This window comes from Scomber japonicus, chromosome 23, assembly GCF_027409825.1.
Source record: "Scomber japonicus isolate fScoJap1 chromosome 23, fScoJap1.pri, whole genome shotgun sequence".
Taxonomy (NCBI): Eukaryota; Metazoa; Chordata; class Actinopteri; order Scombriformes; family Scombridae; genus Scomber; species Scomber japonicus.
In genome coordinates, this window is record NC_070600.1 from 21,708,135 (window position 1) to 21,723,881 (window position 15,747).

The following is a 15,747-nucleotide window of genomic DNA, read 5'->3' on the forward strand; positions in this document are numbered from 1 at the left end:
AGTATGTTGAGATGACTTCCACACTACCAGGAGTCAATAAAACTATAAAAATAGAAAGCTAGTGTATAAAATATGAGATTAGCTTAAAATGATTAAAAGAACATTTTTACAATTTAATTTAAAAGGTGGAAACTTTAAATAATCGTAGCTCTCTTTCAACTTTCTTGTCCTCTATTTGTCCACTTCTTCTTCTTCGTCTTTGGTATTCTCTCCTCACACACACACACACACACACACACACACACACACACACACACACACACACACACATCTGGCTGTGTTTCATTGGGCCATGATGGTGAATTAACCAGAACCTCGTTTTTTATCAGAGGCTCAGAGTCAGACGGTGACGCAGGTGGGAGTCTGGATGTTCATTTCACACCTGTTAACACACACACACACACACACACACACACACACACACACACACAATGTTTCCCAGTGTCTCATAAACACACACACACACACACGTACACACTTTCTCAAGGGCGCCCGAGTCGTGGCTCCGCTCGTAATCTAGCAGCCAATCAAAACATGATTCTCTTGCCCCCCAGAAGAACGTGGGCGGCATGTAAGTCTGAGCTCAATCAGCGTCTCGCGCACACACACACACACACACACACACACACACACACACACACACACACACACACACTCAGACGGGCGGACGGCAGGCCTTCGAGGAACCGTTACCTCGGTTACTGTCATTCATCGTTTAATCTGTTATAATATCAGAAAAGATTTATCATTTTAACTAAGTCTAATTTTATGTGTTTAAAGTTTTTTTTATTATATAAATAGTCTCAAAGTCAATTTAGCACAGTTAAATCTAAATTTATTCCAGCTTTATGCAATTTTATCACTTTTTTTCATTCATTTTTTTCTTTTCCTTCATAAAAAGGTGGGTTTTATGTGTTGCTGAGTGACTTATATAAGATTTCATCATATCTACAATCACTGAAGTCCAGCTAACACTTAACTTGTTTCCATCTTTAACCCTCCTGTTGTCCTCGAGTCAAGGAAGGAAGAGAGGAGGAATGGAGGAAAGGAAGGAATGGAGGAAGGAAGTAAAGAAAGGAGGGAGGAAGGAATGAGGAAGAAGGAAGGAAAGGAGGAAGGATGGATGGAAGGGAGGGAGGAAGAAGGAGGGACGGATGAAAGGAAAGAAGGATGAGAGGAAGGAAAGGATAGAAGGTAGGGAGGAAAGGAGGAAAGTAAGGAAGGAGAGAGGGAAGGAGGAAGGAAGGAATGCGGACCAAGGAAGGAAAGGATGGAAGGTAGGGAGGGAATGGAGGAAAGGAAGGAAGGAGGGAGGAAAGGAAAGAAGGAAGGACGGATGAAAGGAAAGAAGGAAGTTTTCTTCTTTTTTATACCTCTTTAGGACTCCTGGTCATTTTTTGGTAGCACACATTGATCTTCATCCCTGCAAAATGTGTCATCATCTTTAAACTTCCTGTCGTCCTTTGTCTTTGCCTGTTAAAAAAAAAATACCAATAAATACAGACACAGTTTAAAAAACAACACAACAACAGAAGAAAGAAGTAAACGCTGAATAATATATAATAATATAAGTCAAGCAGCACATTTAATGTCGGCTCTGCAGCAATTTATTAACCTTCTATAAAGTTTACTGAGAGTTTGATATTTCCTCTTCATGTAAATCCATCTTTCATGAGAGCTCCGTGTCTCAAACTGCAGATCTGAAGCCTCGAGCTGTCCGAGTTAACCCGATGACATCAGCGCAGCTCTATGCTTTTATTTTAATGCTTTTATTCTACACTCATGAGCTTTATTTCTAAAGTCTGTGTCATTTCCTGTATTCATATAAAAGAAGAAAGAGTCCATCCTTTATCTTTTTATGATGTGTTTAAACTTAAACTGCTTTGTGTGTTAACTTGTCGAGCCTTGCCTTTACTATGACATCATCAGGCTTTAATGAAGCTCCCTCGAGCCTCAGAAGACATTTTTCTACCGTGATGATGATGATGATGAATGATGATGATGAATGATGATGAGGCATCATGTGATCAAAGCTGATTCACTCCAGTAATCACACCTGAGTCCTGCAGCTATGAAACAGACTGTACAAGGATTCAGTCAGGCTTGGTTTTCATTTATTTAATTTTTTGTGTCATTTTGACGCCTGAGAACGAGACACATTTTAATTCATAAAAACAGTCAGAAAAAAAAACTTCATTCATAAAGTTTTAAAATCTAGTTTGAAGGCAGATTGCAGTTAATTGAACTTAAAAAGCAAGTATTAGGAGTCTTGTTATACCAGCGGTGGCAAACATGAGGCCCAAGGGCTAGAATTGGCCCGCTGAGGGGTCCAGTCCGGCCTACTTTCCTTCCTGTCTTCTTTTCTTTCCTTCCATCTGTCCTTCCTCCCTTTTTTCCTTCCGTCCTTCCTTCTTTCCTTCCTTGCTTACTTCTGTCCTTCTTCACTTCCTTCCTTCCTTCTCTCCTTCCTTCCTTCCCTCCTTCTGTCTTTCCTTCCTTTCTTTCTTCCTTCTGTATTTTCACTCTTTCCTTCTGTCCTTCTTCACTTCCTTCCTTCCTTCCTTCCTTCCTTCCTTCCTTCCTTCCTTCCTTCCTTCCTTCTTGTCTTCCCTTCCTTCTTGTCTTCTCTTCCTTCCTTCCATCTTTCCTTCCTTCTTGCCTTCTCCAATATTCCTTTATAATCATTGTATAATCATTTCTGTTAATTTAAGTGAAGGATGGTAACCTTTAACATCCTCTATCATAAATCATTTTAGACATATTTCCATTTTTTGATCATTTAGGATTAAACAATATCATTTATGTATTTTTTAAAATTGCTTTCAAACAGTATGCAAGGGTTAATGTGCACAGATCCCAGCATGCACATATATTATATTTCAGTTTTTAAATTTGACTCATGATTCTCTCTCTCTCTCTCTCTCTCTCTCTCTCTCTCCTCTCTCTCTCTCTCTCTCCTCTCTCTCTCTCTCTCTCTCTCTCTCACACTCTCACTCTCACTCTCTCTCTCTCTCTTACACCCCCCCCCCCCCCGTTTCCAGGGAAAAGAGGCCACCGTGGAGCCGTGGAGGACACCAACTTCCACCTGTACAAAGTCATTGACCGCTTCGGCTTCGTCCAGTAAGAACACACACACATACACACACACGGAAGAACATCCCAGCCTGTTATTATCTCTAATAATAATAATAATGAATAACCTTGAAGGTCCAGTTTGAACAGCAGCAGAAACGACTCCCGGAGAGGAAGAGGGAGAAAATGAAAGACGAGTGTGTCTTTGGTTTGTTTGGCCGGTCTGGAGGTTTGCTGGAGTGTTTTTATATATTTAGGCTGGCACATGCAGGCAGGAAACAGCCTGGTTAGCCACAATCACAGGGCACACACACACACACACACACACACACACACACACAGAGACGTACACTGTGCTGTGAGATGGAGGGAGAGAGACGTTGGAAAGAAGGAAGGAAAGAAAGAAACCTCTGGCTAACATGATAGTTTGAGACAGGAGGGACAGAAGTATCCTGAGGTGAAGGTCTCTGCAGAAGTATCCTGAGGTGAAGGTCTCTGACTGAGCGGACGAAGAGGACGAAGAGGACGGACGAAGCTTCAGGCTGAAACAAGAGAAGAAGAGTCATGATGAAACTTTCAGTACAGACACCAATGAAGAAGAAGAAGAAGAAGCTCTTTTGAAATAGAGAAGAAATAGAGATATGTTTTACTCTAATCAAAGAGGGAGGAAGGACAGATGGAAGGAAAAGAAGACAGGGAGGAAGGACAGATGGAAGGAAGGAAGGAAGGAAGGAAAAGAAGACAGGGAGGAAGGGACAGATGGAAGGAAGGAAGGAAGGAGAAGAAGACAGATGAAGGAAGGAAGGACAGATGGAAGGAAGGAAGGAAGGAGAAGAAGACAGGGAGGAAGGACAGATGGATGGAAGGAAGGATTCTTTCCTCCCTTACTCCTTTCCCTTCCTTCCTTCTTTCCTCCGTCTTTCCTTCCTTTCTCCCTCCTTTCCTTCCTTCCTTATTTCTCCCTCCCTCCTTTCCGTCCTTCTTCCTCCCTCCCTCCTTTCCTTCCATCCTTCCTCCCTCCCTCCTTTCCTTACTCCTTCTCCCTTCCTTCCTTGACTTGAGGACAACAGGAGGGTTAAATGAATATTTCATGTCAGAGGAGAGGAACTCTGCATCAGGAAGTCATAAATCAACATTTCTGAGTCAAATATGAAACAAGCTGGACTGAACGTCAGCTCACTTCCTGTTTCACGACTCCCTCGAGAGAGGAACATCTGAGAAATGTGCTGACGTCACACTTTTTAAATGCTGGAAAAGTGTTTGTTTGGTGTTTTGGAAGAGATGAGAGCAGAATATTCATCGAGTTTGTCTCAAAGGAGGGAAAAAAAGAAAATCCTGAGCAGCGCGAGTCAGTGCAGAGACTTTGAAAAGACGCTGATAAGCAGCTGAGTCAAAAATTGAAGGGACGTCTAATCTGTTATTTCCTGTTTGTGTGATCGCTGACATGTTTGATGTTCCCTCGTTCTGATAACGGAGAGACAGAGACAGACAGAGAGAGAGAAAAAGAGAGAGAGAGAGCTCTGACGCTGATTCCCTCTTTTATTCTGAAAAGACGTCGACTTTAAATGTTAAATCTTTAAATAATAGAAGAAAAAAAATAACAGCTGTCAGATTTTTAAATGACAACAAACATTAAACTGTATAAAGATGTGATGATTTATCTCCTTTTTTTCTTTCCTTCTTTTCAGTGAGAGTGAACTTCCATCCTACGACTCAGTGGAGAAAAGGTGAGCGACTAACTGTCCTGTAGAGTCAATCAATCAATTTATCGCCTCAAAGAAAGTCTTACCAAAATAAAAGCTCCAAGGATCAAAAAATCATAATAAATTCAGTCATAATTTACTTTATTTGCAGTTTTACAGATGCCTCTTTTACAATGGCGGTCTATATCTTGTCCACATAAAGTCATGTAATATAAATAGATAAATACTTTTATTAGGCTTTTATCTCCTCAAAGAAAGTCTTACCAAAATAAAAGCACCGTAGATCAAAAATTCATAATAAATAGAGACATAATTGACCTTATTTGCAGTTTTAAGTGCCCTGTCAACAGTTTTTACCGTCTCTTTTACAATGGCGAGCAATATATTGTCCACATAAAGTCATATAATATAAATAGATAAATACTTTTATTAGGCTTTTATCTCCTCAAAGAAAGTCTTACCAAAATAAAAGCACTAAGGATCAAAAATTCATAATAAATAGAGACATAATTTACTTATTTGCAGTTTTAAGTGTCTTGTCAACTCTCTTTTACAATGGTGGTCTATATTTTGTCCACATAAAGTCATATAATATAAATAAAATAAATACTTTTATTAGGCTTTTATTGTTTAAAGCCATACATCCTTTTCTGATTCTCTATAAATAGATTTGTTTAGCTCTTAATTCTCATTTCTATTCACAGAGTACAAACAGTTAGATTCAAGGTGTTGGTTTCTTTTTCTGCCAACTAAAAATACGTCCCCTTCTCTTCACATCTTTTTCTGTTCATCAGGTCGTTACTGTCGTCTGTTTTTGGATCTTTTCTTTCAGCTTTTAAACTAAAAATAGAGAAAAAAACGTGTCTTTTAGGTTTTCAGCTTTTTATCTGCATGTTTCAAACACCTCAAATCCTCTGTTGTCACTTTCTGTTGCCGACTATATTTCTCTTTTACAAGCTGTGATGTTGCCTCTCATGTTGAGGTCTTGTCATATCAAATGCTGCATTCAAGTCCCATGGGAAATAAGAGTTTTTACACTTCGAAAAACAACTTTTACTTCAACTTTAAACCTGCAAATCCAACTTTAAACCTTCATATTTAAGCTTAAATCCTAAAATCCCAAAATGAAAATACTCTTTAAATGTATTTATTGTTATTCTAATTATTGATGACATGCTGCATTCATCTCCCATGGGAAATAAGAGCTTTTACACTTGAGAAACAACCTTTACCTCAATTTTTTAACCTGCAAATCCAACTTTAGACCTTCAGATTCAAGCTTAAATCCTAAATTCATAAAGAAAATACTCTTTTAAAGTATTTATTGTTATTCTAAATTATTTATAAAGTTACCTTTTGTGGAGATTTGTTGTCATATTGAATGGTGCATTCCAGTCCCATGGGAAATAAGAGTTTTTACACTTGAAAACCCACCATTACCTCAGTCTTTAACCCTGCAAATCGAACTTTAGACCTTCATTTTCAAGCTTAAATCCTAAATACAAAAAGAAAATGTTCTTTAAATGTATTTATTGTTATTCTAAATTATTTATAATGTTATATTTTGTGGAGGCATGTTGTCATATCGAATGGTGCATTCAGGTCCCATGGGAAATAAGAGCTTTTACACTTGAAGAACCAACCATTACCTCACTTGAACCTAAAAAAATGCTTTTAAATGTACTTAATCTTCTAAATGATTAATTATAACTGTGTGTGACTATAAAAAGCATGTGTTAAAGCGTATAAGATAGCCTTCAAGATCTATTAATGTCAAGTTTTTAATGTGATATTATAAATTGCAGCTCACAAAATCCACAAAACAGGTCACGTCTCACCAGATTTTATCATGCTATTATAGTTTATTTCTCTATTAAACACAAGTTCACTCGACCAAAGCTTTAATGACATCATCTCGTCTGCTTCAAACATAATTTAAAGTTGTTGGTTTTTAGCATGCGGACAGAAAACCGACAGAGAGAGGAAGTTATTAACGAGTCACTTCTCACTTCTCACGCAGCAAAAACACACGGAGGTGGAGCGGACTTCCAAATGGCTGAAGATGCTGAAGAGCTGGGACAAATACAAGAACAGCGAAAAGGTGATTATTAGTCTTTAATGTCTGAATTCTCTCTTAAAAAAACATATTTTGAACATTTGTCTGATTTTGGAAATGAAAGAAAAACCTGCAGAAAAAAATATAAAAACATCCAAAAATAAAATCACATTTTCTTTTCAATGTTGTGTTAACCTTCCTGTTGTCCTCGAGTCAAGGAAGGAAGGGAGGAAGAAGGAAGGAATGAAGGAAGAAGGGAAGGGAGGAAGGAAAGGAGGGATGATGGAAGGAGGGAAGGAAAGGAGCAATGAAGGGAGGAAGAAGGAAGGAAAGGAAGGATGAAGGAAGGAAGGAAAGGAGGGATGAAGGAAGGATGGAAGGAAAGGAACGATGAAGGAAGGGAGAAAGAAAGGGGGGAGGAAGGAAGACAGGATGGAGGAAAGAAGGAAGGAATGAAGGAAAGAGGGAAGGAAGGAAGGAAGGAAAGGAGCAATGAAGGGAGGAAGGAAGAAAGGAAGGAAAGGGGGGAGGAAGGACGGAAGGAAGGAAGGGATGGAGGAAAGAAGGAAGAAAGGTAAGGAGGGAGCGAAGAAGGAAGGAGGGAGTGAGAAAGGAAAAAAGGAAGGGAGGAAAGAGGGAACAGTGAAAACAGACGGGGTCAGTTTGACCCGGGAGGACGACAGGAAGGTTAATATTGTTACATGAGTCTAAATATTAATAATGTCTTATCAGTTGTTATTGTTGTGGCCTTTTCGGAGGTCGAAAAACTGAGAATGGGGACCAGTGACCTCCTCTCGTCTCCGCTGGTTGCTAGGAAACCGGTCTGGCAGAAAACCAACATCACATAACAGTGATTTACATTTTTCACACTCTGGTTCATGAACAGATTAAACAAACAAGATATGATCATGTGTTGATTAGTGAGCTTCAGAAACGCTGGTTAGAGGAGGAGCATTTCATTCACAAGTCTTATTAGCCTCTCGGCAACTAAAGATGCCGTTACCATGGAAACAAATTGTTCTGCTACCAATTCAAGTCCATTTTTGTGACACTTTTCACTTTTAATGTCTAAATGAACAAACTACGAACCATGAATATTATTAAAAACATACTTTAATTTAACTCTTAAACATTTTATCTTCCATACTTCATCTATAATATCATTATTGTCATTATTGTATCAGCATGCTGCGATATTTCTCACATAAATTAATATTATCTATAAATTAAAGATGGGTAATTTGGATTAAATATTATTTAATGATGATATAAAGTATGTAACAGCAGAAAAAACACAATAAAAACTATGAAATGTCAAAAAATACTATATAATAAATTAATTTATGATATTTTACTCAACTCTGTTTATTTATTATGTATTTATATATTATTTATTGTTTATTATAGCACGTTTTTATACATAAAGTCATCAAAAAGTGCTTCACAGAGAAAGAAATAAAGACAAAACAATGATTAAAAAATAAATAAAACCAAAAAAATAATAATAAAATGTTTTTTACTCAGTTTATTTATTATTTATTAAAGCTTTTAAAGGTTTTTAACTATACATTTCACTCACTAAAGCATCCCAAAGTGCTTCACAGAGTAAAAAAACTAAAACAATACAAAGTCAAAAACGATTAGAAACAAATAAAATAAATAAATGTTTAAAAAATAAATAAATAAAGTTAATAAAGATGAATAGAGGAAATTAGTGAGTAAAACAAATCTCAATTAAAATCCAATTAAAGGTTCATGAGGCTCAATTAACCCTTTATACGACACTCATTGAAAGGAAGGAAGGAAGGAAGGAAGGGAAGGAAGTAGGGAGGAAGGAAAGGAAGGACGGAGGAAAGAAGGAAGGTAGGGGGGAGGAAAGAAAGAGAGAAGGAGGGAGGGAGGAACGGAAGAAGGAAGGAAGGAAGGAAGAAGATAGGGGGATGGAGGAAGGAAAGAAGGAAGGGAGGAAGAACAGATGGAAGTAAGGAAGGAAGGATGGAGGGAGGAAAGAAGGAAGGGAGGAGAGAAGGGGGGAAGGACAGATGGAAGGAAGGAAAGGAAGGAAGGATGGAGGAAATAAGGAATGAGGGAGGGAGAAAGGAAAAGAGGAAGGGAAGAAAGAAGGCAGGGAGGAAGGAAAGGAAGGAAGGAAGGAAGGATATTTTGGGATATTTAGAGAAGTTACCAAATATAATTATTTGCCCAATAAAGGGTTAAGGGATCATTAAAAACCTTCCATAGAAATAGAAATGTAGTTTTCGCTGTAATTTAATGAATCTGACCGATATATAATCCTGTTTAACGTAAATATAATTTAATCATATTATCATGATACATTCTCACTAATAGTATATAAACAGTATTATTAGATTATAACCCTGCCCTGGCTCAGTATTGGCCTCATAGAGCTGATATCAGTCCTCTGTTCTCCCATAAGGACCCTTCATTAGTGTCTTTTATTTTGGCGGGGCAGGTATCCATCACAGCGGCCTTCATTAGTGCTCTTATTTTGGCGGGGCAGGGGGTGCAGGTATCCATCACAGCAGCCTTCATTAGTGCTCTTATTTTGGCGGGGCAGGGGGTGCAGGTATCCATTACAGCAGCCTTCATTAGTGTCTTTTATTTTGGCGGGGCAGGTGGGGCTGGTATCCATCACAGCCACCTTCATTAGTGTCTTTTATTTTGGCGGGACAGGTTGTGTTACCTCCAGGCGCTTCCCCATGCCCTTCATTTTCTACATTTTTTGGCTTCAGCTTCTCTTTTGCAACATGAAAGAAAAAAGAAAAACTGAAGCCGAGCTCGTTCTTTTTGGTGTCGCCTCCCTTTTTTTTTGGTTTCAAAGAAATGTAACTAGTGAAGGACACAGAGGAGTGTTTAGCCTCTTCCTCCTTCCTCCTCATCACCACATCTCACTCTATCTTTCTCCTCTCTCTCTCTCTTTTCACAGTTTCTCAGGGATATTTATTCCTCTCTCTCTCTCTCTCTCTCTCGCTCGCTCGCTCGCTCGCTTGCTCTCTCTCTCTCTTTCTCTCTCTCTCTCTCTCTGTCTCCCTCTCTCTCTCTCTCTCTCTCTCTCTTCTTCCTCTCTTCCCCCCTCTCCCTCTCTCTCTTCCTCTCTCTCTCTCTCTCTTTTCAGTTTTTCTTCTTTTAAAGCTCAAGGATATTTCTCTCTCTCTCCCTCCTCCTCTCTCTCTCTCTCCTCCTCCCTCCCTCTCTCTCTCTCTCTCTCTCTCTCTCTCTCTCTCTCTCTCTCTCTCTCTCTCTCTCTCTCTCTCTCTCTCTCTCTCTCTCTCTCTCTCTCTCTCTTCCTTTCTCTCTCTCTCTCTCTCTCTCTCTCTCTCTCTCTCTCTCTCTCTCTCTCCCTCCCTCCCTCCCTCCCTCCCTCCCTCCCTCCCTCTCTCTCTCTCTCTCTCTCTCTCGCTGTCAGTCAGCTCGGTGAGGAAACGGGTCACGCTTGATTCCTCTCTTAGGGGTTTTTTCATGTTTCCTCTCTTTGCCAGCTGCTGAGAACATAACGCCTGCAGTAGGAAGAATGTAACAGAGCTCACTAGATCCTTTTTCTTTTTTCTCTTTGCACCACATACGACATGAACATGAAGCCTGAGGTTGTTGTTTTAAGCATAATAATGATAATAATATCATATTTTGTACATGTGAGTGAAGCTGCTTCTGCCCTGAAACCTTTCCTGGATTATATGAAGCTACTAAACTCTCATTTATCGAGCTTTAAATAAGAAGATATAATAATAATAATAATATAATAGTATAATAATGTAAAGGGAACAGAGTTATTTACCTTTAATTCTTCTGCCGTCTCCACTCATGAACATGAACATGAAAAGCCTCGTAGCTGCTAATGTGATGTGTGGCAATACTGAGGTCAAAGGTCATGTCCATGTATCGTACGATAAGTCCTGATAATTGCGTTACTGTACGATAAATCCATATATAGACCATAGACTGTATAAAAGAAATGGTCGTAACATCCGTGACGTCACCCATTGGTTTGTGGACTGCTGCTCGGAAGCCAATAGTTTCTAATCTAGGCAGCGCCATCTTGAAAATTTCAGGTGCATGCTGGGAAAAATAAAAACATGGGTTCTACTTATATGGGCATGAGGCGGAGTCATGGGTGGAGCGGGTAGGTTGCTATGGTTGCAAGGGCTGGATCTCGAGGACATTGGTCAATCAACCTGTCAATCAGGACGTAGCCACGCCCTAATGCATACCCTGCTTTATCGTCACATATAAAATCAGGGAGGCCAAAATGTCCCAAATGAACATCATACTGCATTGAAGAAGGCTTTAAACTAGCGATTGAGACCATAAACACATTTTGAAAACGTTTACTGAGGTAAGAAATCAAGTGAGAAGTTGGTGAATTCTCCATTGACTTGTATAGAGACGGTCGCCCCCTGGTGGCCTTTTGATAGAATGCAGTTCTAAGTTACTTCCTGGTTGGCTTCATTTCAGAGGACCAGAACTCCCCACCTGGTCTGGACGTGATGATGCTGATAATTACGTTACTGTACGATAACACACACTAACAGTCCCGCTGGACACTGACCAGATAATTGGGCTTGTATGTTATTTGCTGTAAACGAAGGCAAGAAGCAGCTCGACAGAAATGTAAATGTTGACACTCGTGTTAAAGCGAACACGCACACACACACACACACACACACACACACACACACTCACAGGATGATTAGTCAACAGATGCTCTCATTGACTCGCTCATCAAGGCCTAATTACAAGGCTGTTGCATGAGAAACTAGTGAGTCCCAAGTGTGGTGGTAGGAGGTTGATGGAGTGTACACACACACACACACACACACACACACACACACACACACACACACACACACACACACGAAACTAAATGTCATTAATTTAAAGATGGCAACCACACTCATACATCTTGTTCATCGCACTCTGTAAACGTGGAGAAGGTTACAGACGAGAGCTGATTTATGACTCTTCATCAGCACTCAACGCTCATCCTCACACACACACACACACACACTCACACACACACACGCACACACGCAGGCTTTCCTAAAGGGCCACTCCGCCTATTTTACACATGAAGATAAATTCACTGGTGATGAACGAGCAGCACTTCTCAGCTCGTGAAAACAGCCAAACAGTCTTCAGCGGCTTTGGAGGAAACTTTATTAAATGATGTCATTCAACAGATGAGAGGAGCTGCAAATAAAACTGAAATATCTTAATAACTATTTGATAAATGACATAATTAAGATTATTTGGACTGTGATATGATATGAGATATTAGAGAGAATGATCATTTTTACACCAATATTCTCATTTTCATTAAAAAAAACATATTAAAATGATAAAGGATTGATTTTCAGGGACTTGTAACAAACCAAAGATGTTTTATTTAAGTATGTAGAATATAATATGCAGGTTAGAGCATCTCTGCAGAACCACAATATTATATTTAATATGATTTCAACCCATGCATTAACACATTTTTCCTTAAATTTACATTGCACCTGCTGTGATTTGTAAATTGCACTTTTGATTTTAACAAGATTTTGATTCTCGCCTTCTCCACTAATTCTCTGACCTGTTTATATATATCAGCATTGGGCTTAAATATACAGAAAAACTAAAAACTATTTAATTGAGATTATTTGGGCTGATACTTTTACACCAATATTCTCATTTTCATTTAAAAAAAAAAAACATTAAAATGATAATGGATGGATTTTAATAAACTTTTCATAGAGCATAGATTCACGTCCTTTAAAATACACTTAATGGTGTTAATTTGCTTCTGAGGAATATAATCTTATTAATATAATAAGTATATTTATCTCTGACCCTTTTTATATATGAGGTCACAATCAAGCCACATGAGTTTCTATCAGATTAAACTCTGTGGAAACTTCAGTTCTGGATCAAACTGGTCTAAAAGGTTGCAGAGTGTATCTGAGGTGAACTGAGCTGCTCTTTGAAGGTCTTTTTCTAACAATGCCCCCCCCCCTCCTCTCCTCCTCCTCCTCCTCCTCCTCCTCTCCTCCTCCTCCTCCTGCTGTTTGTTTCCTTCCAGCTGGTCAGGAGGGTCTACAAGGGAATTCCCCTGCAGCTCCGAGGAGAGGTGTGGTGTCTGCTGCTCGATATTCCCAAAATAAAGGAGGAGAAGAAAGACTTTTATGAGGTATGAAAAGCATGAGCGCCTTCTCTCACACACACACACACACACACACGCACACACACACACACACACACACACACAAACCTGCACAGCGTGAGCGTCATAAAGCTTTATCTTTATTTGATTTCACAGAGCCGCAGCGTTTATTTTTGGACTCCGGTGGTTTAATTGTGTTTGTGTGACTCTGAACTGTAACTTTATTTTTTCAAGGAGACAAAAACTTGAAACTCTGATCTCGTTATAAAAGGATCAATATATTCCTGCCTTTTTTTTTATAGGAGAAGGAGGGAGGGAGGGAGGGAGGAAGGAAGGAAGGAAGGAAGGAAGGAAGGAAGGAAGGAAGGGAGTAAGGAGGGAGGAAAGGAGTAGGGAGGGAGAAAGGGAGGAGTAAGGAGGGTGGAAGGAAGGAAGGAAGGAAGGAAAGGAATAAGGAAGGAGGGAGGGAGGGGGGAAAAGAGGAAGGAAGTAAGAAGAAAAGGAAGGGAGGGAGGGAGGGAGGAAGGAAGGAAGTAAGAAGAAAAGGAAGGGAGGGAGGGAGGGAGGAAGGAAGGAAAGAAGGAAAGAAAGGAGTAGGGAGGGAGGGAGGAAAAGAGGAAGGAAGTAAGGAGAAAAGTAAAGGAAGGAGGGAGGAAAAGAGAAAGGAAGGAAGGGGGGAGGGAAGGAAGGAAGGAAAGAAGTAAGGAGAAAAGGGAGGGAGGAAAAGAGGAAGGAAGTAAGGAGAAAAGGAAGGGAGGGAGGAAAAGAGGAAGGAAGGAAGGAAGGAAAGAAAGGAGTAAGGAGGGAGGGAGGAAAAGACGAAGGAAGGAAGGAAGGAAGGAAAGGAGTAAGGAGGGAGGGAGGAAAAGACGAAGGAAGGAAGGAAAGGAGTAAGGAATGAGGAAGGACAGATAGGTGGAAAGGAGTAAGGAGGGAGGGAGGGAGGAAGGAACGAAAGAAGGAACAGTCTTTTTTTATAGGAGAGTTTTTGGGAGTCTAAAGATGAAAGCGTAAAGCCGTAAAAAGAAAAACTGAGCTGTGTGTGTGTGTCGAGGCTTTTTTTTAATCCATTTTTATCTTTTCATTAGTGTGGAATTTGAAGATTTAATCTCGGTGGTATCTAATGTTATAAAACTGAACATCAAAGATATACGACATCCAAGCAGGACATTAAGATATTTACTGTGTTTTCTCTTTGCTTACGCTTTTACTTTGAAACTTTGAGGCTATTTTTTGGAAAACCCTGCACACCAACTATAAAACCAGAGAAACATTATATATCTATTACAAAACTCTTTAAACTCTCTTTAAAAATAAAGTGTTGCATCAATACAGTCACAGGAAAAACAGGAAAAATAGGAGTTCGCTAAAATACGAGGCATGGAAATTGCATAAAATGCCAAATTCGATTCAAAATAGCCGACTTCCTGTTAGAGTTAGGGTTTGGGTCCAAGAGACATTTTTGTGCATCTTTACATGATATTAAAAAAATGGAAGGAAGGAAGGAAGGGCAGACAGAAGAAAGGGAGGAAGGAAGGAAATAAGAAGGGAAGGAAAGAAAGACGGACAAAAGGAAGTAGGGAAGGAAGGTAGGAAGGACACGGAAAAAGGGAGGAAGGAAGGAAGGGAGGAAGGAAGGAAGGAAGGAATGAAGAAAGGAAGGAAAGAAGGAAGTACAGATGGAAGGAAGGAAAAGAACACAGGAAGGAAAGACAGAAGAAAGGAAAGAAGGGAGGAAGGAAGGAAGGAAGGAACGAACGAAGGGAGGAAGGAACAAAGACAGAAAGGAATGGAGGGCAGATGGAAGGAAGGAAGGAGGGAAGGAAAGAAGGAAGTACAGATGGAAGGAAGGAAAAGAACACAGGAAGGAAAGTGGGCCGGATTGCACCCCCTCAGCGAGCTGGTTCTGGCCCACGGGCCTCATGTTTGACGCCCCCTCGTTGCAGATTTACACCATCAATCTGCAGCGAGGGGCTCAATTATTTAAAATCTTCAAGGGGGCGCTAGTTACAAACATTTAGGGTGTTTTTACAGCTTTCAAATTTAAAAAATAGGTCAAATATGAGGTTTGTGACTCTTTCTCTGAGTCTTGTGTTTGTTGCTGGTCTCCAGAAGTTAAAGGCTCGAGCTCGAGGAGTCTCTCCAGACATCCGTCAGATCGACCTGGACGTGAACCGAACCTACAGAGATCATATCATGTTCATGCATCGCTACGACGTCAAGTAGGTTCCTCCACAATACACACACAGCCAGAAACCCATTCATATATTTAGTAAGGCTCATAATACAAATGTTGGTGTATAGAGAGTAATATATTCTATCTACAGCACGTTGTGCACTTTGTCCTTCTCTTAGAAAAACTGCTTATTATTTCATAAGTTGGTTAAAATTGAAATGTTTTAAAAATGAAACTGAAACATGATGATGTTGATCTTTATGGAGTCATGAAAAGAAAAGTTGTGTGCATCTTATATAACCAGAGTTTAGCTCACAATGGTTTGTTTGAAGGAGGGAGAGAGGGGGAAAAGAGGGAGGGAGGAAGGAGGGAGAGAGGGGGAAAGGAGGAAGGAAGTAAGGAAGGGAGGATGGAAGGAAGGAAGGAATGGAGTAAGGAAAGAAAAGAGGAGGGAAGGAAGGAAGGAAAAGAGGAGGGAAGGAAGAAAGGAAAGGAAAGGAGGAGGGAGGGTGGAAAAGAGGAGGGAAGGAAGAAAGGAAAGGAAAGGAGGAGGGAGGGTGGAAAAGAGGAGGGAATGAAG

At 39.9% G+C, this 15,747-nt stretch overlaps 1 protein-coding gene across 1 annotated transcript in view; it reads left to right on the top strand.

Annotated features, from left to right (window-relative positions):
* usp6nl (USP6 N-terminal like) overlaps positions 1 to 15,747 on the top strand; it is a 69,496-nt gene that overhangs the window by 39,621 nt on the left and 14,128 nt on the right. Inside the window, 6 exon segments of the mRNA XM_053344049.1 lie at positions 3,042 to 3,066; positions 3,069 to 3,120; positions 4,761 to 4,775; positions 6,771 to 6,876; positions 12,911 to 13,018; positions 15,104 to 15,213. Coding sequence (XP_053200024.1) covers positions 3,042 to 3,066; positions 3,069 to 3,120; positions 4,761 to 4,775; positions 6,771 to 6,876; positions 12,911 to 13,018; positions 15,104 to 15,213 — 416 coding nt within the window.